This window comes from Aptenodytes patagonicus, chromosome 3 (assembly GCF_965638725.1).
Source record: "Aptenodytes patagonicus chromosome 3, bAptPat1.pri.cur, whole genome shotgun sequence".
In the NCBI taxonomy this organism is placed as follows: domain Eukaryota; kingdom Metazoa; phylum Chordata; class Aves; order Sphenisciformes; family Spheniscidae; genus Aptenodytes; species Aptenodytes patagonicus.
In genome coordinates this window covers 101,165,944-101,189,801 of record NC_134951.1, presented here as the reverse complement: position 1 = coordinate 101,189,801, position 23,858 = coordinate 101,165,944, and the positions used below count along the sequence as shown (strand labels likewise).

Here is a 23,858-nt window from a genome sequence, read left to right as displayed (position 1 = left end):
TTTGTAAAACAGGTATGTGGAAAAATTAAAAATGGCCTGTACTTCGGTTTGTTTTTGTTTGCCCTTTTTTTTTCTTTTAAGTTAGATGGGATTTATGAGGAGCAGATTTTTATTATTACTTGTATGCTTCTAAGAGAGAATTGGAAACCAACATCCAAATGGTTCCAGTTATATGCATACTGATGACCTCCAGATATGAGGTATGGAAACCTAGTCCAAAGTATATTGAAATACGGATAGTTAGGAAAATGAGAAGAGAGCATTGCACATAGACTCTACATTATGTCACATCACATGAAAGAAATAACTAGTTCTTCTTGAAAATGTTTCTCAAAGGAAGACAAAACACTCCTAGCCACATCAGCCATTTTGAAATTTATACTTGGAACAAACAAGAAGCTGCAACTGATAATGTTCTTCATGATGGCTTATGCACAGGTATCTTCTTTAAGTACTTTCAGTCTTTTCCATCATTCGATTCTAATGCCTCAGAAAAGAAATGGATACCTCATGATTCAGATTTTTCAGGAGAGTTTAATTTCTTCCTCTTTATCTTCCCATCTGCACACGCTGCACCTCATTGCACTAAAATATGCATTTTCTCAATCTGAAATTCTGTCTGCAAGTCCTAGCTTCAGCTCTCTCCTAGCTGAAAAAGAGTTCTCCTGGAGAGCTGCAGCACTAGAACACTTCCATTAGCTACTACCCCAGAAGCAGCACAAATTCTGTAAACAGATTGCTATGCAAAAATTACATTATTATACAGCAGTCTGAAATTTTAGCAACAAAACTCCTTTATCACATACAAGAGTGTTCTAATAGAGTCCAGTTCCAGCTTGCTGTCTCTTTGGATATCAGGAATGTAAATCCACACTGGCATTTTCAGAAGACTCTTGCACTTGCCGAGAATTCACTCTCATTTCCAACTGATTCAAAGGTTTCATAAAGCATTCATATCTTTAAATCATTTATATATTAATCTGTTCTCTATTTGTCTTAGTTATGTACCTTGCATTTTATGACTGGAAGAAAAAAAAGGCACAAAACCCACTCAGAAAAAAAGCCATTCTGAAAGGTATCTCTAAAATTCAGGATGCAGACACTCGGAGATAGAAGCCTTAGCACACTTCTTCCCAAAGCCCTGAAAAACTAAACCCCGCAACACATTAAGATAAGCCATTTACTTGGGACACTGACTTGTCAGAAAAGATTATGGAAGAAGCATAGTGGCTTACTAAATAGAGCCGGGAAATTATATGGTAGCTAGTAATAGCAACATAGGATCAGATCTCAGGATATGATAAAACAGAAGGACAGTCTAACGATGCGTACAGAGGGGGAAGGAATGCTATGAAAATAAAGAGCATGGACATACTATTTTGCACACACTTCAGGCCAAAATCTGTACCATTACCCTTCTTACCCGCACTTACAAGTGTTTTCAGCAAAATACCTGGGTTCTTTAACAGTGCTACTCAGAGTAAAGTACTTCTAACAATGGCACTCGGGTAAGTACAGAAAAGCTATGGCAAAACCAGATTTACCGGCGATATCCCTAACATATTCATTCATCGTAACATATATACATAACATTCATCAACATGGCTTTACTACACCACAGTAGAGAGCAGCAGTTGCAGAGACACAGACAGCAGGCAACCCTGCCAACTTACACTTTCTGAGAAGACAAGACCGAGAGCATGTTCAGGAACGCTGCTTTAGAACAGCCTTAATTAAGATTGAGAGTAGTGTTTCGCTATAGTTTAGGAATAAATGGGACCTGTCACTGATACAAACCTCTTCCACTGAAGAGACAGAAATTTAGGAGGACATAATGGAAATAACACGTCCTTAACTTCCCCCCTCTAGTTCGTTAATATATAGTTGCATCCATCAGCCAAATTAAAATAAAATGAAGGACAACTACACAGCAGGAATAAAGGGTGGGGGAAAAAATACCCAAACAGACAGGGAGGGTTTTAATACTTACAAAGAATGTCCAGATTATCAACCCACCCACTTTGAGGTTTTGTGATGTCTAAATTTATGCTAATCTTAAGGGAGCGAACAGGTACGAGATTCTTGATTTACAGCAGCATTTCTATGCAAGTTGAGGAAGCCAAATTGAAATAAAGTATAACTTAAAACAGTGAATTAGAGAGAGAGAGGAAAAAAAAATGTTATAAGGATGTTTAATTCTTCTGCCCAGATAAATGTGGCAGAAAAAGTCCAGGCTCACTGAAGAATTTTCATTTTGCTCTGTAATAATAATAAACAGTACTTACACCATCGCAAGTATTACACTTGCTCTTGTAAAACAAGAGAGTTTGAAGACCCTAAAATGTATGCTTATCTGGTTGAAATGAGTATTTTTCTTTAAAGCTTTATCCTGCAATCCAAGATTTCTATGACAGCAAATCATTCGAATGTTTCAGTCCTTAATATATTGATAAACATTGTCTTAACAGATCCTTCTTTAAAAAAAGGACACCATATGAAATGACCATACACATTATTGAAAATTTACCACAGAATGCTAAAGAAGGAATACCAGAAAAGTTACCATTAAATATGTAATATAAAAAAAGTATCAATTTTAAATGTTTAGTCCTACTGCTGAGAGAGTCATACGAAAAATCCAACCTATTTTACTCTGCATGGGAACAGTGTGAAGCAGCAGCACATTAGTTAGTCTCTCCTGCTCTCTATATTCTCCTACCCATTTTTAAATGAAGAATGTTCATTTGCAATCAATAACACATGAAAAGAATGTTTTCCTATAGAAAATGACATGGAAGACAGCATTTCAAAATGGTAACCACCTTCCACTGCATCCATCAGGACAGTAGCCATTTACCTGTATCCCTTGTACTTCCAAGTGCAGTTCAAGGTCCCCGTGCTGCCCTCTGCATTTTGCACAGTTTGGGTCAAACTTCACAACAGCTCAACTTTCCTTTGAAACACTGCCATGTTTGGTCTGTTTAAGAATGAAATCTGCTTGCCCTTAGGGCCTGATAGAGTTAAAGGGCAAAATCCTGGCTCCATTTAAAGTCAGTGGGCAGTTTGCCATTTAATTCAATTGGTCTAGTATTTCACAGTGACCTTAAGGGTATACTGAAAAGCTTGTACCTATGTATCCTGTCTTTGCTTGGAGGAATAGTGGTGGAGGGTTATTAGTTTTTAACAGTAATGTCTGGGTGGCAACTAGGATGCTTTCGCTTTTACTTTAAAAGCTCACATGAAGCTTGCAAGCATTCATTCAAAATTACGGGACAGAACTGTAAACATTGGTTCATCAACATAAAATTTATCTTCTGGTTGGTACTCAAAAATTAATTTTAAAATTTAGAAACTACAGAACATTCACTTTCACTTAGTCTAGATCATTTTAAAGAAAAGGATCGAGCAAATAATTTTATTTCACAGCAAGAACACACGTGGGTTTTAACGTTAACCAAAATGTGGCTGCACCAGTGCCATATCGCAAATGACAGAAGACTCTTGCAGAGACAGCATAAGCAGGACATATTTTACATTACCATCTCAGCATCCTACACAAACTACAGTGGCATGGGGTTGGATGAGTATATCAATTTGCGTATCACCATGAGTAGGTAAAAATCTACAGAGAAGCTTTTTATAAAAGTAATTAGCCAGCTAAGAGAAGAGTTGATCAGAAATTCTAACTATGGTATGCCAAAAATAAGTTTTTTAATCAGCAGCTTAACAATGTACAATCACTTGTAATTAATGACACTATTACTCACCTCCTTATAAAACAAGATTCAAATTCTCCCTCATACAAATTATACACATTTACTCTTACAGGACTGTACAGTTAACCTGTGAAAAACCCAAAATATTTCCCATGTTTTACTTCTCACACTCGAGTAAAACAACAGCAGACATCAGCGATGGATGCCAGGATCTCTACTTTTTTCAGTTCCCTTATGTAAAAAGTAATCTGTTTCAAAGTTAAAAATACTCCTCTTTGTCTCAGCTAACGTGTATGGGTACTTTTATATCCTTATTTAGAAGCCTGGCAAGAAACGCAGAGGGTAACTGATTTTGCACAATGTCTCCCTTTCCCATTTTCAACATTCTGGCATAATACTAAAGACCAACTCAGTAAAGATGAGGGCAGAATAATTATGTTATGCACTGCTTTCTCAGTTTTTGACAAGAAATTAAATCAGTAACCATTGCTCAGAAGATTTGTTAATACCATAAGCTTGCCCTCGCGCCCAAAACTTCAAAAATAAATAGTAATAAAGGCTGCAGATAGTGACTTTTATCTTAAGACAGACACTGTAGTACTTGTACAGTCATTAAAAAACATTTTCCATTTATTTTCATCATGTAAAATGGAATATATTCCATCACTCAAATTATGGAAGCACAACCTAGCACAACCTGCTACCCCAGGAGAGGGAGAAAGGAGGAGAATGCCAATTAACCCAATTACTGACAGAAGAGATATCAGGATGAGTACCTATCAGGTCAGGTTCAAAAACACATCAGAAGCACCAGTGTTAAAAAAAAAGAAACAAAAAAAGAAAAAAGCTCACGCTCCCTGTGCTGAGTAGCACTATTAAATTCAGATGCAGGGTTGTGTTTAGGTTGGACAGGCCCCAACAGTAGAACAAAGTCAGTCTGTCTTAGTACCATAACCAAATTCTACAAGTTAACAGCTTTTCATGAAAAGCTGCCATTTCAAAATGTCAATCAAACCTGAATATAAGTGGGAACTCCTGCAGAAATAACCAGCTGCAGGTTTGAAAAACATTTTTCACTGAAAGTGGAAACACAAAAGATGTTTGAATGAGATCTCTTTTCATTCCTGTAACAGTAGACGGTCATTTTCACAACATCAAGGACAAAAACACAAGACAAAATTGCAAATAATGTCTTGAAAGAGCCATTTGCAGGGGTGATGAATGATTCAAGTTACAAATGACAGAATTATTGGCAAATGGCAACTCATTAATATGAAGAAGCTTCTCTTATAAGATTGCAGTTTGTCTCCACTTTTTCTTGTTGCATCTGAATGATTAGGTTGTACGTATTCATTTCAATCCATGTTTAATATTCGCTTTCTCACCTTGAGGCAGCAGCTTGCACCAAGATAATCCAACTTGCAATAAAAGTAGTATGTCTTTACGGGGTTTTATGTGTTTATTAAACAAAGAAACCAGTCTCGGTTAATCAAAATGCAGATTCTAACAGAACAAAGTTAAAATTTGTTATCCACCCACCGAAAGAACTCAAGTTTTCCAATTCAGTTCTGTACATCCAAACCTAAGTAATTTTTACTCAGTAAACCAAGGGGAAAATATTACTTATACAAGTGTGCATTATAATGGAAAAGAAGCTTACCAACACCACTTTGGCCACATTCTCTTTTTTTTTTTTTTAAGAATATAGCAGGAAGAAAGCTATTTTTTCTATTCTCTGAAAAATGCATACTATCTCTGAAAATTAGTTTGCTGTCCAAATACCAGCTTCATCAAGTTCTTATTCAATAACCAGACTGATGTAGCACTGATTTATTTCACAAATCTCATTCAATGCTGTGAAACAAATTTAGCGAGTAGGGAGGCTTACTGAAGAGTTATACCAGTATTTGAAAGATTCCCCCCCCGCTCAGAAAGGTAACACCTGTACTGTAACATCGACATTCATTAAGCAGTTTTCTTATCAAATAATAAAAATAATAAAAGAGAGAATAAATTGCATGGCAGATGAACACCTCAGCATGTCTCAAAGTTTAGAGTATTAACGTAGACATATTGCCTTATACATATTTACCTCCTTCCCAGCGTGATTATCAATGACTTATGATCATCACGTGAATGAGATAACATTAACTCCTTTGAGAGACACCACCTTTTTCTTGTTACACTTTTCACCAAAATGGAAACACATTTATGAGTTACATAAAATTTACAAATTGGAATGAGATGAAGCAGCACAGTTATATTAAAAATAACTGAACATATTTATAAGACTTAAAAGTTTGAAGAGTTATCAAAGTTGGAAAATAACATACCATTCTTCAGCAGTGTTCTCTGAAAACTAAGATGCTACACAACATAAAACTAACAACTCATCACTATAGCCTCACTGTACTGAAATATCAGTTATATCATCTAATGTCACACTGTAGCACTGTTTTCTATAATATACATTAAATTTCTGATATCCAGAATCTCAATCTTCATACTATATCAAGCTGCATTTCTCCAGCTGCAGGCTGCAGCACCCTAGCAAAGTTGCCCGAGATTTTTTTCTTACACTCAAACTTCACTTCGGTAGAATCACAGCAGAAGTTTATCAATAATGCTCCCAACAAGAAGACAGAAATATAGTGACATTTTTCATCACTAGTTCTTGTTCTTATCACTTTGTATCACCAGCATTTGTTTTTAAGTAAGCTGGAGTATACACAGTCTACTCTGAGGTTTTGGGGATGAATAATTAGCTGTATGAAGAAATAGTTGAAGTAAGATTAACTTGAGCATAAAATGTTGCTACCAAACCATTTAAAAACAGAGAGAAAAAAGGAAGGAAGGAAAGAAACAAACTGTGCCAAACCTAGTGCCTTAGCAAGCAGAGTGTTTTCTGAACATTCTCAAAAGCATAAGGTTTCCTATTTACTTCAGGAAACAGCTTACAAGTCAAAACGTGCTGGAGGTTTTTTTTATTTTGTTTTGTTTCAAGCTGCCAATTGTTAGTCAAGATTACTATTCATTTTACAGGAGTGTTAAGAATGCAAATGGTTAACAGTAGTATAAACTATATACTTGGTTTAAGTTTGAATGTCTAAAACTATTACACACTGCATTCATCTGCATTCCCTGTTTATGGGAATGAAATATGTAGTCATTTGAAGTCCACAATATGTATACTGTGTTTGTAATAACTGCAGATTTTACAAGCACATTATTCTTTCCATTAGGATTAAAACCTCACCGAATAGCAATTTGTGAAAGAATTCTAGCAGGGCCCTGAGCCCAGAACTCTGACCTCTGATGAGATGCTTGGCAGCAACAAACTCTAGGTCTAAGCAAAACATCTGGTTTGAGTTAGACTTCCTGAAAAAATAGCCCCTGTACTGGGGAAACTGGTATTCGCTCAGCTTTGTCTATACACTTTGACTGACTTCAACACTGTTGCCGGCGCGGGGGGGGGGGGGGGGGGGGGGGGCAGGGGTGAGGGGGGGGGGCTTCACCAGAATGCACGTCAATCACTGTAGACTTCTTGGTGGCCTCCAAAGAGCCAGGCACTTACATTAGGAGACACTGTACACATTTGTTCATGCTTCTTGGGCTTTTTCCTATTGTACTCTATTGCCTAATGTTTTTTCACAATTAGTGCCAACTCTGAATTATCTAATCTAAAACTACAGTCGAGCTCAAAATACAAATTTTGCCTGAAGAGAGAGTTTCTGCAGATTTTTTTTTAAAACAGTAATTATTTTAACTTCATTTTTCTTGCAAATTTAGACAATCACTGTCATCATAAAATGAATGGGAATATTCCCAAAAGAAACACAAACTCCCCCTGCCAAGAAATTTGTAAGAACAGCAACAGCTTTTGGTTGGCTCCCAAAATATTTTATACACGCCACCATTTTTACATACATTACACAGATAACAGTACCACAGAAGGGTAACTGTGACAAGAATGCTAATACACTGGGGCAGGGTGTCCTGAGCCTGCTGCTTGTATGCGTAATCATCACAACCTCCAGCAAAAAAGGATAAGAAAAGGATACAGCTGGTGCTTGCTTCTAATTTTCCTGAGATGGAAGGTAAACCGAATCACAGAGTAGGTGAAAATGAAGAAATTAACAACTTTTGCAGGCTCGGTAAGAGTTGCACTTTGTTAAAACTGACAGCCCAGGTAAGGAAGACATGAACAGCCCAGTGCGGTAGGTAGGATTCAGCTTCAGTAACATACGTGACTGTCAAGGAGAATTATGTGGCCAAACTTAGTTCACCAGACTGATGTTTTCTTTGCAGGAGATTTTGTATTTTTAAATATCATAGTGAAGCCTTTTGAAAGTAATTAAGCCATAATAATGAAACAGCTAGCAATACCTACTGAGACCTGTTACATTAACAGATACACACAGTGGCATTAAGTGTCCTCTGTAGAACAGGAAACTCAAAATAATTGAATTCGAAAGTAACAGAAACAGAATTCAATGGAGATCTCTGTCAACACATTCATCGACGTTGCATATACATGCATGTATAAGAGATCTGTGATAATTCTTTGTACAGAATTTTGCTATGTACAGATGGATTTACCTTTGCTGGCACTATTAGTAGGACCTAATTCTATTAGTAGAATACTTTTCTGTACACTCCCTACTTGATAAAAACTTGTTGTGGTGAAAAAGCATCTGAAAAAGTATTTTCTTCCATCTACTGCTCTATTTTACACAAGTCTGCCATACCGCTGTATATTGTCAATGTGCTCATAGTTTATTTTCTTCCTGTGATTACTAATGCAATAATATTTTTATGCCTGATCTAGCAGTAACTTTACACTGGAATTAAATGTCAATTTCTACTTTCCACCCCCAAAATTCTAAATTAAATGCCACTGATACCAACCCCCTGCATTCAGGCAAAATGCAGCCAGCAACCCACAAAGGGACATTTATAAAATAAGCCTTGCTTGTTTGAACTGCAACACTGCCGTCACTGGAGTTTCACCCAGGAGACTTAAATAAATAAAAATAAACCAAAGTAATAAACACCATGTTTTATGGAGCTGCACAGAAGAAAAAAAAGGTCCTCCTGGCAAACTTGAAAGATTAGACTTAAAAGCTGCCTCTCTCATTCCGGAAGACTTCTGGCCCACACTACTCAATGCCATCTCTGAAGGACAGTCAGCTGTGGGCAGCAGGGCCACCCACACAAGTGTCCGCGCTCCCCTTTGGCGCTGCAATGAGCTGCCCTTCTGTACACGACAATATAGGAAACAAAACAATGTTCCAAATTAAGTCAACTTAGAAATTTCCGAGTGCAACAGGAATAATGAATCACCTACTAGCGTCTCAAGCAACATAAGGCATGTTGAAAAAACATTGCCTCTAGCCCAAGGCTTTGTAATATATAGTTATGCTCTCCGAAGAGCTAAATTTTTCTACTACTGATGGCATTCCAGTGGCCATGTTATCCAAATGTCTGACGTGAAACAATTTTGGGTTTTTTTTTTTTTTTTTGAAGGAATAACTCACATCTGTCCATAGACTTTAGTTTTCTGGAAGACTGAATATAATTTTAGAATCATCATCGTCAGCTGGTTGACAGCAATAAAGACAACATTCACTTTAAATAACCCTGAATTATATACAGTTGAGTAAATTTGAATTTGTTTTGCTTTAAGGTCTTCCAAAGTTGAGGCCAACATGCTGAACAAAAATATTAAACTATCTATAACCCTGTGTCAACATATGATGCTACTGGGAATGGTAAGTGAATTAATTTTCCAAGGAAAATTAATTACTTATGACTTACAGTTGTAAAAGCAAACAACGTAACTCTGGATTAGGGCACATTTAATTTCTGTTTGGAGTAGCGATTAAATTAATTTCATATAATTCATGGTATGTAATGGAAAGCAGAACAAAGATGAAATCTTAGACAATGACTGACACAGAAAAAAGTGTATATTTATGTTCCTGACCCAAAAATAAAGGTCACAGATATTAATCACTGTCTAGCAAAACATGATTTTAGTTTCTAAAATGATTTTTTCAAAACTGTTTGTTAGAAAAAGTGTTATTAGCAAGATAAAAATCTAAAAAGCAAGAAATTACAAAACATCAGAGATCTTGCATGTTATATTGTCTCAGTGAAAAGAGACTACAATTTTCAGTGATATCTATTGAATGACATAACTGTCACAGGATTATTATGAGGAACAGCAACACTAACTTAAATTCATCCTACATTAATATAAGTTCATCTTACTTTAAGGAAGAGAGAAATTTGATCACAGATCCAATATTTAAACAAATATGTACACTAACACCACACCACAACTTAAACATAAAAGGTAGGATTTTTATCACTTACATTTTATAGTAAACAGTTACTGAGAAAAATAAATCCATAGCTCAAGTGAACCTATGAGAGAGTTCTTGCAGCATTCCATAATTTGATATTTGTTCAAACTAAGTAAGAATAACTATTTTACGTATTTCAGTGCGAAACATATCAAGTTCTTATTTTACATAGTATCTACCACTAGAACCACACATATTAACAAACCATTTATGGGTTTAAAATATCATCAGAATTTTAATTGCCACTTATGGTCTCCTACTGCAGGTGAATACAAATTTATTGCTGATTCCAGATTTTTGGATATCAAGTCAACAGCTGCTATGCTATGAACCCACACGGAATCACTCAAAAGTACGATAATATTAGTATTTTTCCTTATGAGTCAAATGAATATACTGTTAATTCATGAAACCAAAACAACAGATGACCACTGCACAGCAAGCAGGAACTACGGAATTCCACTCACAAATAATATTTACATTCATGATGTTTAAATTGACCCCCCACAGACATTCAAAGCAAGTGATTCACATCCCCACTGCCACTTTTACCTGACTTTGGACACTAGAGAGATGCTTTTACTATGGTCATAGTTTAATCAATTTTATCATTATAATATTTACATTAAAATCTGACTAGAATTCATAACATAGCATCTTAAAGATCAACTTACTTCACATAAAAGATGAATGTTTGAGCCTGAAACGCAAGTTCTATGAACACAAGTATCACTTCATGGATATAGATAATGCCAAGAGTAATCTGTGGGGCTCTGGCTGGTTTTTTACTGTAGTACCTTTAAGAATGTTTCAAAAACATAAAGAACTTAAGTTATCAAAATTTAAATCAAACCTAGATGAAAGGAGCGGAACAATTTTTCATTGCTAAAATTGTGTATTTTCACTTAAGGCTACCAAACACTTGAAACGTAAACAGGAAACCCAACAGCATCTCACACATTTCGGAAGCTGTTCAATCAAAATACTTTTGAAAAGATAGACTTTATCTTTTTCTCTTTCAGCTTTTAGCCAATCAAGCATTTCCAAACCAATGTATAGAGACGCCATATCAAGCCGATTTGTAGGATCCCAGCCTCACAACTCCCATTTTGGCCCTCTTGCCACTTGGCTCCCACGTCAACAGAGTCTCTCACAAGAGTTTAAATCTGCCTGGCTGGATCATAATTCAGCTCACCTGCGTTTGAACAAGCTCTGCCCAAATACATTTACGGAAAGGCAAAAAAAAAAAATCAAACTGAAATATTAAACAAGCTTGCATAGAGGGTACCCTATACCTGGGCAATTCTGCTCAGGAGTTCCTATCTGCCACTTTCGTGGTAGTCTGGAAGTAAACAACCCTTACACCTATTTTTCATGAACAATAACACGTATAATTTTAATCCAATTAGAGCACAAATCACACAAGAGAGTTTGCACCAAATCTGTTGTCATATGGCAACAAAAAAACCCTAACAGACTTCCACCAAGAGAGCTGGTAATTAGGCAATCAGAAACAAACTGACAAGGGAGGGCAAATCCGTCCAGCAGCTGTTTCCTATCAATACCCTTAGATCATCCCACCTCAGTATACCAACACTTCTTCCAAAACTTCCCTACTTCTGCTAAAACCTCAGCAGCTCTATAAAACCCCACAGACACAGATACAAACTCTAATAATAAACAGCAGCAATGCGAGAGGGGGATTATTAGCAGTAATGTCTAAAATTTACCTGCAGTTCAGGTTGCTTACAAAGGCACATCTCTGACAAGTTTTCAAATGCTGTCTACAGGGCATTTTTGGTGACAGCAGTGAAAAGAGATGCAGTCCAGGGGCAGCTTCGTGAGTGACATGTGCAGATGTGGTGATACTGCTGTGCTCTTGCACTCTTTGTAAATACACATGCACACATTTTCCTTCATTTCCTTAAAGGGGCAGCATCTCACCTCAGTGAGCTGGCATGTTTTCTTGAAGATGTCAGGAAATATATACAGCGTACTAGCTAAAATCATTAATAACACAACTGTTATCTTCTTTCTATATCCCTTTGTTTTGTTATAACCAGCCATAATAGACTAGCAAAAGTTTATTGTGCTTTGCTGACAGGACAGTTGATTTCTCTTCACCAGCCAGAGAATAGGTAGACACAACCAGAGAGACTCTGCCAAGTTACAGGATATATAAACCATGCCTGGCAGCCAACAAAACTGCTGCTGAAGATTAAATTACACAAACTTGCCAGAGGTGTAACTTATTTGGAAAGGAATCTTAAGTTTTGCACACCTACTTCACTGGGGTGGGGAAGCATCCAAAAAAACATTACAGGGCAATTACCTCTCCCTGACAAAGCTGTCTGCAAAGATTTTGCGCCCGTGGATGTCAGATGGCTTGGTTCACAGGGCTTTACTTTTCAAAATAAAAAGCACGTAATTTACACTAAAAATGATGTTGGGCAAAAAACACACATGATTTTTGCTTGCTTTCCTCAGAGCTAATGCTTCACCACTATTACAGGACAATTAAGGATTCCTTAAATTGCTGGGTGTTAAAAATCCTGCATTAAGCACAAACATATTCACCAGCCTACATATACACTTTAAAAAAAAAAAAAAACAACAAAACAACACACCTTTTTCCTACTGACAAGACACTGTGGTTTTTGCCTGCCCTTAACAATATTTTATAGGTAAAGCCACCACACTCCATCCCTCAAAAAGCTTTTGTACACCTTAAAACTTTGAGTACTCCTCTCCCTTCTCCACAAATTTCAAAGCAAGCAATCCCTTGCAGTATGCTGCAAAAACGTTCTGCGACAATAGTCTCTTTGCAGGAGACTACAGGTTCACAGGAGAGGTTTGAGTTTCCTTTATTGAGGAGCAGAGCTAAGAGCACTGTGAAATACTATCCCACATGTCCCTGTCTTTCAAGTCCCAGTGAGTTCATTCACAGACAAGATACAATACAGAAGCAGCCCAGAATTTGTCCAGCTACCACCATAAATTTTTTAATTTACAATAATGGCAACACATCCTTTAGCCTATGTTGTTCAGGAATTCCTTTAATATCAGAATAGCCAGTTTCTCTCACAATACCCTACAGTTTCAGCGAGACTCCAGTCCATTGTATTTCCTATTATAAATCTTTTCAACTTCAGGTACACCCATAATTAACCGGTTGCCATATACTGCCAAAAAGGAGTGATATACATTCATTAATAAGGGGTCTGATTATTGTGAGATACACAGAACTGAGCACTGGTATCCTTAGATGTCTAGTGTTTAAGTAAAGGTTCTCTTTATGCAACCGTTTCAATTAAAGTACAGAAAACCATAAGCAAGCTCACAAAATTGCAATTTTATCATAGGAGGTTCAGTTCTCCGCCTAATTGTACATATAAATTCGGTGTAGTAATACAGAAGGAATGCTGAAGCATTTTGTAGACAGGCTGTTCAACTGGGTGTTGAAACCTGCAACCTACAATTCTGACAAGCAAACAACATTCCTGCTGAACTGAGTTTCCACAGGAGCTACACGAATCACACAATATAAAGCACTGCTCACCTAATAAGACATCACATTTTCTTAATGTAAGTCACAAACCAACACAGATTTGTTTTAATAAGTTTAATGAAGCAAGCTCAAGTTTGAGGTTGTTTTGACAATCACAACTCGGAGACTTAAAAAAGACCCTCCTGCACATCGTATGTCATCACAGTCTCACATCATAGATGAGTGATTCTCCTATACTATCCAAGTAACACACCTAACTACTCATATACCCTATGGGTTAGTTAACCAAAAAAATAAAGAAGTGGAATACAGTTCTTAAGTACTCAGTGAAAAATGTACATTTCTGACTGGAAAAATCAGCCAGCTCCAATACTTTGCTCCATGTTATTAAATAAGAGCATACTACGCAAAGGATATATAACCAAAATCAGATACCAAGAAAGATACAAAGTCTCTTATATTTCACCATTAAAAACTGTGTACACTTTCTAAGGAAAAATGAAGACAAATATTTTCTTAAACCACACACTGATTCTTTGAGATGGCCAATGTTCAGATTATGACAACTCTTGTCCGTACTCACCAACTACTTCGCAGCTTTTTTTGCTAGCAGCTTCCTATTTAAACACTAATTTTCAGGTTTCCACTGTTAGAGAAACAATACAACATTTAGTTTACCCAAAATATTGGTTTAGATAGTAAAGAAATATCTAAAGTTTGTTAAGCCTCAGAATGGCTTAACAAATAAAGCTACCAAGTTATCTTCACTAGAGTTGCGTAAAAATAGGCTGACAAACACCTGCAGTGCAAGGGAGAAGTCAGCTTTTCCTGCGGGAAAGACAAGAAATGGAAATAGTGCTTGTTCAGCCCACAGTTGCATCAGGCTGACCCAACTGTATTTGATCTTACTCTTGCACTTCGAGATACCCTTGAGGTCCCTTTGATCCCTGTATTTCTAAAATTTTGCAATAGTTCACCTCCCAAATATCTCCAAAATTAGTAGCTATTAAGCATTAATATACAGTCAGTTTGCCTCAGATAAATAATTTTCATGATGGGTTTGCAGAAAAGTAGTAAGATTTGAAATTATACTACTGTCAAAAATGAGGTTAACGCCACACCTTTCTAATACCCATCCTGTCACTACAGGCAGCCACTGGAGGCTTGAAAAGACTCGACAGAGGTGATGCCACACACATGCGATGAGGTGATTAAAGAATGCAGCAAACTAAAAGGGCAGTTTCAGCCACGTGCAGGAGAGGCCAGTAACATCCTTCCACCGCTGCCCACCAGTTCCGCCTCATCAGCATGAGTATGGTGTGGCACTGAGGCAGGGAAGGAAAGACCCACGCAGGGATGGCCTGCGACAGCAGAAGGCATTCTTCACGGCCTTCTAGGAGAAAGGGAAAAAGCCTCCCTCCATTCCAGCAGGAACTGAGATATGACTTCAAGTGAGATGCCTTGCTATTAACTAGCTGGCTATAGATTTTAACCTGGTTTATATCCACAATACCACAATTATGACAGAACCGGTCCTATGAAGGAGGAAGCGTATCTGATTAAAAATGTTCCCTAAAGTTGCATTGTCATTTAATAAAACACACACATCTTTTTTGGGGAAAAACCCAAGCCTAAAAGGCATACCAAACTGCAACTGAAATAATAAAATATCCTACAGGTAATAATCAAATGTAAAACTGATGCACTTCAATAACGAGAGGAACATGGGGAGGAAAAAGGGCAAGAGGGACAGAGAAGGCATTTCCAAATTTAATTATTATTAGGCATTCTGATTAGGCTTTATGAAACTTTCCTTTGATCAGGACCTTCCAGCATTATATAGAAAAGAAACCAAGAATTAGCTCAACCATTTTTTTTTCCTGAAGGAATTGCTACTTACAAGTATTGTTTACAAATTTTATTTCTTTGACACAAAATGTTCCAGCTACATCTGGAATCAAGTATCCTCCCACTTCAGAGGTTACAAAACTACATATATTATCTCTTGCATCCTTTTGTGATGTTAATTTTCCAAATATGTTAAACAGTGAAGATGTTACCACGTACAAAAATATATCATGAAGGGATTTTTGCACTCCAAAAATTATAAAGACTAAATAGGATGTTGCTTTTTCAAGATCAGACATGGTGCACATTTTTTAATATTATACATGACTTGTCAAAAATTCTGATCCTTCAACACACACCACATATTTTGTTCTTAGGCTACAGGTGAGTTTGAGCTCCACCTAGCTCTTTCCCTAGAGGTTACTGTTTTTTTAGCATCCAGGGATTTTGCACATCAAATGAACAGCAAAAGACCAACCAAACTTAACATAGTCCCTTAGCATTATTTCTCCTTTCTCTGCCTTATAATACGGATTCACGTTTTGAATTTTTAAAAGTTTATTAATTTAATTCCCCCTTTACTCGAGGCAATTTGTCTTCAATGGGGACTGGTGGACACAAAGTTTATGCTAGTGCTGTTTTATTCTCCTATGAAAAGTTGGGTTTCTATTTGAGAGGAGGAATTTTTTTCTTCTTTAGGCATCTGTTTTTCACTTTTTATTCATTTTCTTTGCTCTGGAATTCAATTCCCTAACCACAATCTTTGTGAAGCAGCTTTGTTCTCAGCTCTTATCTACATCTTCCAAGATCATTACAACTGTAGTGGTAATTCATCAGACAAAATTCAGTTTGCAGCATAATAAAGTCTTGAGCCGCTAACTGCTTCTTCCCCGATAGGAATTTAGCTTTGAACTGGCATGGGGAGGTGGCAAGGCAAACATATTCTGTATCAGGCAGAGTCTGGGCATCATCTTCATGTTCAACTACAGAAGAAATCATAGTAATACGGCCTGAAGGTGATAAATTAATTTTGGCTAAGTTCCTGTCTGGGAGGAAAGAACAATTTTCCTAATGAGATAAAGATGAAGGGAGACAAGGACCTTTAGGCAACTGGAATTTAGTCTGAGAGAGGCCCTAATAAATCAGGTTGTGCTTCTCTTTAAGGAATACCTGTTAGGAGATCTAGGGCCTGTTTATTTTTCTCTGACAAACCTGATTTGCTTGGTAGTGCACAAACTCAGAATCATAACTTGAAATGAGAATAAAAGCAGGTGGTCAAAGTTCCAATTTTTTTTGTAATCTAAAATAAGTAAACAAATCCCAACTGATGGGACTCAATTTACAGAGATCTCCTGCTACCTGGAAACTCCTATTTCCATACCCAAAGTATCCATACCCAAACGAGCAGATTTGCTTGGAAAAACTTGCACTAGTAAAACTAGAAAACACCAGTATTCTCACAAACATGCACGTGAAGTACCAAGAGGCCAGGTGGGAGGGATCCAAAATCCCACGGAAGCAGTGACTACAGAAGACGCAGCCCCTTCAAACAGTACTCTTGGCAGGGGGGCACACACTCCACAGACTTTGAGAAAGCTCATCTTGTGAGCAGCAGATTTAATACATGACCACCTCACTTCCCTGTAGCGCTACTGTCATTGCTGATAGCAGGAGCAGCTCTTGCTCAAGGGGGTCACTCAGCTGAACATACAATGTTCCTGTGCCACAGTTCCATTACAAAAGCTACAGCCTCCGTCAGGCAGGTCCTGCTTCGCTCGTCTCTCACTGCAATGTCTCAGAAAAAACTCCCAGAAGAGACAGACGTTAACGTCTCTTGCCTATTGCCTTTCAAGTAGAGTTGTTTGGGACCTCTGGCTGTCTTAAACTGATAGAGAGGCCATGTCCCAAGCCAATCAAAAGTCAGGCTGCTGTGAAAGCAGTAGTCCCAGCTGGACTCCTCCCCCAAGCTATGCATTGCTGCCCCTCCCTTATGCCAACCCAGGACATCACGTAGCATTACCAGCACCAGAAAAGGATCAGGGCACTTGGGCAGGAGTACCAGAAAAGGCAGGACCACTCCTTCAGGGAGCCTGCACTTTGATCAACACACAGTAAGCGTGCAACCGTCCCTCAGGAAACCACCATCCTGCTTGTGCTATATAGCTTCCATAGTCATCGGCAGCAGCACACAGCCTCAGCCTGCCTCTGCCTGGAGAAGCAGAAGCTGAGTGCAGGACTAAGCGCTGTCTGTCCTTCAGGACAAGGATACCAAAACCTGGATTTGTCAGATTCCTAAATCAAGGTGTTGAAGAAAGGAGAGGTCATACCTAAATGCTAGGTTTATAGTTACAGTGGGCTAAGAAAGTAACTTTCTCTGTGAAAAGCTTTTTTGATCTCGACTGCAAATTGCATATTTCATCCCAGAAATTAATAAAAAGCTACAGCTAGCAATTAGGTTATAAATTAAAGTATAACAAAACTTTTCAAATTGACTTGGATAATATAAAAATCTGTACCTGATATACTCTTTATCTGAGGGGTTATATCAGCTATTACGCTGTGACTCGCTGTATGACACAACAGCTTTCCCCATGCCTGCCCTCTGAGATGCCAGCAAGCGACTGTTCTCTCTGAAGGAAGATCAGTCATAACAGCTTAATTCCTCTTCTCCTCCCTTCCCCTGCCCTGCCACGAGAGAGCTCTCACAGCCAAAGGGCGGCAGAGCTTCTGACTTTGCTTTCAAGAGTGCAAATTTGCTTTCAATAGTGTCACATAAAGCTCTAGTATCTCAGAAATTTCTGTATCTTTGAATGAGCACCTTATAGCTTCTGTGGTGATCATTAAGAATTCTGACAGAAGGTCTATCTATCTCAGAAGATTTATCCAAACCACAATGAGACTTAAAAGTGCAGATAGTGGGTAAGAACAATTTTTGGGCTCTACCTTTAACCAGGCTTTTAGGAATTACTTCTCCGAAACTTTTCATATAACCAATTTGGACACGAACAAATAACGCAGTTCGGTGTTCACTTGTAAGAGTGGATCTAGTGGATCAAGAAGCTTCCCTGAAAGGGCCAGGAACATGGTACTTACCCTGCTCTAAATGCAAAGTAAATGACGCCAGCTTCAGTCACTGAGGCAGTAGTGAACTGCTGCAATACATTCATTGCAACATTCATCTGACAGTATCATACTCCCAAAACCATACAACCACCACCAACTCTGTGCCTTTTTGCTTTAGATGTGTGCTTGTACGATGTGCACGTGGGCCACAGTAGACAGTGTGCATCCAAATGAATACCTTCCAGCCACAGCGATGCAAGTTCTTAATACTTACAAATTCACAGTATACTTCAAATAGTAAAATATTCAATTTTCGAATTGATTTTTTAAAATTTTGGTTAAAAAAAGCAACCAGCTTCTTCTCAAAGTGCTGACGTAGCATTTCAAGATTTTTTTTAATACTTTTTTCTTACAGCAAGGACCAACAAAAATCTGTACCACTTTTGTTATTGTTGTTATTGCTGCTTCTGTTATAAATAAAAGCAATGGGTAAGGAAAGTAAGGAAACGAACTATACTTGAGATTGAAGCTCCTCTTTTTGCCCGATGACAATGATTTATAGCTGTCATCATTAAAGCACATTTTTACTGAAATCTGAATACATACGTTAAAGAGATCTACAGTATTTCAGCCCTTCAATCTAATTTTCCTCAAAAACTATGGTATATAGCATGGGTCATACTGAAAGATTTCATACTGAAAGATTCATATTTCAGTATGGTTCATACTGAAAGGTTAATTATATAAGTTAGTTTTACTGATAAGTAACACAAGTACATTTTACAGTCTGTGGCAATACAAGCAGGGCTTGGAAAAGCAGTACTGAGCGCTACCTTAACCAACTAAAATACTGACCTCAGTTCTTTAAAAAAAAAACCCAACGAAAAACCAAAACGGGATATACACTTCTTCAAAATTTTTCATAGCACCTTTCTTTGTCACACCCCCTTTAGCAGTGGCAATAAAGGATTCTAGGCTGGTAATTGCATTCTATCCCATTAACTCTCATGTGCTAACCTGAAAGCACAGATCCAGATCGTTCTGTGCTTTCTATTCTGACTTCTGTTCCAGCCTTTCAAATATACTCACGTTCTATAGTTTCAAAAATATAGAGAAAAGCACATGCTGAATTTTCTATTTTTTTCACTTCTCTATTTGTTGGGACTTAAGCACATGCATAAATGCTTTCCTGAATGTATGCCGATGTGCTATAAAATGACAATAACTTATGTACCACTTCTCAATACCATTCACTTTGTAAAGACACTTTGAGGGTAAAAGTTACTTCTCAGAAATAACCTACAAAAATGTATAAAAATAAGAATTGTCAAACATTTTCCAATTCAGCTTTAGTAAATGAAAAACTTCAAAACAAATGCTTTTATTACAAACTTCTAAGGAGGAATGCATGTAATAGTACAAATTAATGGCTTTTAAATGGAGGATCAATATCTCATTGTATTTTACACGAAGAGCTAAACCCCTATTGCTGCAACAATACAAAAAAAGAGAAAGCTGTTCAGATCAGGTTACCTGTCTGATTTGATGTTTTTAATAGACTATAAATCTGGCTACAGCCATTTCAGAGTCTCAATCACAATCGTTAAAAGCAGAGATTAGAAAAAGGCAGTCTATGACTTTAAGTATTTACTACCATTCTATCAACTCTACAAATGTCTTTTAAAGGAGACGTAACTAGCTGACAATTATAAAGCAGCATTTTGGTGTTGCTCTATATCATGATAGATTACTTAGATTAAATGATACATATTATCTTACCTGATACATTCCAACTCCTATGTGTTTGGGCTCAATTTTCACTAGCTCAGCTAATGGGTCTTGGACGCGTCTAGCTATGGAAACTGAAAAATAGAATTAGAAAACAACTATGGGTTTTGTCTGAAAATTAGAATCATGTAATTGCTTTTGCTTTTTTTTTTTTTAAATCTTCTACATATTTAATCTCTTCTTTTACCTGGAAATAATCAATAATATAGCAGAATCCTTTTTCACTGTTAGACACAAGACATGAAATGTACATTAATCAAACTTTTTTATTGAATAATTCAAGCAAAGACCTAAGGAGATTTCAAACTGTAATCATGACACTAAAAAGTTTTCAGGCCACAGAGTTAACAAATAAAACTGTGTACACTAAATTTTTCCCTTGTATCCATACTAAAATGCATATGTAACATTTAAAATTAAATTCTGAAATATCGTTTAACCTTAAATCACAGATATGTAGAAACAAATAAACATTTAAAAAAGAATGGAGTAACTGTTCACAGACTTATTTATCTAATATAGTATTTCCTAAGGTATATATTATATATTTATATAATTCAACCATAAAATTCAGTGTTCACTTTGAAAATGATTCTTGGACTTTACTAATCTAAACTGCATACCAAAACACATCAATCTGCAATCTGTCATCGTTATAAACACGTTTAGAAAAAAACAAAGCATTTTCCAACATTTCTGGTGCCATTTAACAGCACATTGGAAGAACCTTTGGTCTTCTACATACAAATGTTGAACCAAGACTGCATTTTTGAAGTCTATATTACTGACAAATCCTTTACTTACTCAAATCTGAGAACAAATACTTATTTGCAAAATGTCAATTTGTAAATTCTCAACCTTGGTCTAATTGTGCAGATATTGAGTTTCATTCAGTGTTTGCAACTGTGTTCCCTCCCATATATACTGAACTAGAAAAGTTCCACTCTACCAGTATTACATTTATGAACTTTTTTTTCTCCTGAGTAAAGTAAGGACAGGCTGGCTGGTTTAGCAGCTCTTAGAACATGTATTCTACCTAGTGAAGAACAGGAGTGTCTGGAAGTACTGCAAAGGTCTATCCAAAAAAGGACCAAAGGCCTTCCCCCCAAAAAAACCACCCAAACAACCCAACAAAACAAAAAAAACCCCAAAACAACAAAAAACCAAGGCCAGGCCTCATTGCTAAGGCTGCTTTTCCTACCACATCCACTTGTGCAGGAATGAGAGAAATGGGGTGGGACAGAAAAAAGCTGTGATCCTTTATAAGCTATCTCCAGAAGCACCCCCACAGCTGGCATTAGCTGACAAGAGACATTTCCTAAAATTTATTTTACATTTAAATTCATTTTTAAGAAAACCAAGAGAGGGTCAGAGGAAGAACAGACAGGAGTCAGGAGCAAACCACCATGCACATACACGTTTAGTCAACAATACATAAATAATGTTTAAATAGGAAAGCTGGAACTATCTACAGTGGTCAATAGCTGATTTTATACACACACACATATGTATAAAATCACGAGCATGATTATGATTATCATATACATATGAGAGAGAGATATATATAAAAAAAATATAAGCACCTTTACAGAATCACAGAATTGTTTAGGTTGGACAGACCTCTTGAAGACAGACGACATCTTGTCCAACTCCCCTGCCGAAGCAGGGTCAGCTACAGCAGGTTGCCCAGGATCACGTCCAGTTGGGTTTTGAATATCTCCATGGATTAAGACTCCACAACCTGTCTGGGCAATCCATTCCAGTGTTTGACCACCCAGAGAGTAAATAAGTGTTTTCCTGTGTTCAGATGGAGTTTCCTGTGTTTCAATTTGTGCCCATTGCCTCTTGTTCTGACAGTGGGCACTACTGAGAAGAGTCTGGCTCTCTTCTTCATTCCCTCCCATCAGGTATTTATACACATTAATAAGATTCCCCCAAGCCTCCTCTTATCCAGGCTGAACAGTCCCAGTTCTCTCGGTTTCTCCTTGTATGAAAGGTGTTCCAGTCCATTAATCACCTTTTCAGCCCTAATTTAAACAGCAACAACCACTACTGCAGGGCGTTAAAGACTTCATAGCACTTCAGAAAAGGACTCGACTAAACATTGATACTTGAAGCCAAAACACCAGATAGATCTAACACTTATTTATTAGCTATGCAGACTTCTCAAACCACAGATGCAAAGTTTAATCGATTAAATACAGCATTAGAGATTTCGCTTTTAAAGATCTGCACTGTTAAACGCACAGTTAACATGAAGTTCACTGCTCGGTCATGCAAGACTTTTCATATCCTTTATTATCCATTTTAACATATGCTGACAATGGCAGTTTGCTAGCTAGGCTCAGAAAGCACTGTGCTGGTGACACCTGATACGCCTGCCTTTCTGATAAAGAAGCTCTGAATTCAAAGGCCATCACATACTCCTTGTCAAAAAAAAAAATCACAAAAGGTTAACCAGTGTAAGTACACCGGTTATTGCTTACACAAGTATAGCTTACTACAGAAACGCTTGCCTATAACAATCATTCATATTAATTACTTTGAAACACTAGTTGTACGTATCACCAGTCACCAACAAACAAAAGTGGAACAAAACACCAATGAACGTATTGATCCAAAGCAGGAAACATAAAACCATGTATTTCTTCTGAATGCATTTATGCCTATGTATAGGTACTACACTTGTCTTTCAGCAAGCTTTCTTAAACTCAACAATAACTATATGATGTTTTAGAGAATTTTCTTCTAGTTCCACCTAATGGCAAAACACATTTCAAAAGTTACATTTTAGATAAGCTGAGAGCAAATATCTCTCACTGTCCACATCTCCTTTCATTACATCTTTTAAAAATAGACAACTACACGGATAGGGTGGATACAGGAATTTTCCAAGCATAACCTTCTCACGGGAACCTTCAATTAAAAAGTAAAATTCAGACTCTTCTTGTCATAATAGCCAGGTTGACAATGCCGTCATATCCCTAGGAGGCTTCCAGCGGAGGCGTAGGACCTGATCCAGCAAAGCACTTCAGCACAGATGCATGTCGGTATTCCCACCGGAACCAGCAAAACTATTCACATGCATAAAGTTTCATAGACACTTAAGTGCTTTCCTGGATCAGGCCTAATAGTTACAATATCGAAGCACGAAGATCAACTAACAGTCAGTTATACAGTTTAAGGGATGCAGCTCCTACGGCCGTGCCAGCAGGATAGCTGACCTGCAGAATTCCCACTAAAGCCGCAATTTTACTCCAGAACTTTTCAAATTCAAAATAAAAGAAAGCACAATAGGGAAAAGGGAAAAGTCATCCACATTCGCACCAATTCACTCAGGATTAGCATCTACTTTCTCTTGTACAGGCAAAGCCACCTTTTCTTTGTTACAGTACTAGCACACTGCAATAGATAGATCTTTTTAGGGGGCAATGAGGCTCCACTCTGGCAATTTGATCCACGTGGCTGGACTCTTGCGATCCAAGCAGAGTCTTACTGAAATCACGAGGGCTCTGCAGAAGTGCAAGGTCTGCTATCAAGGACCAGACTGCAAATTCAGAGACAGTA

General features: G+C 37.4%; 1 protein-coding gene across 5 annotated transcripts in view; it reads right to left on the bottom strand.

The window, feature by feature from the left end:
- Positions 1–23,858, bottom strand: part of SRBD1 (S1 RNA binding domain 1) — a 133,493-nt gene that overhangs the window by 34,541 nt on the left and 75,094 nt on the right. For all 5 annotated transcript variants that reach the window (XM_076334415.1, XM_076334418.1, XM_076334419.1 and 2 more), the window contains one exon: positions 20,283–20,365. In XM_076334415.1, the coding sequence (XP_076190530.1) occupies positions 20,283–20,365 (83 nt within the window). The remainder of the gene's footprint in view (positions 1–20,282; positions 20,366–23,858) is intronic.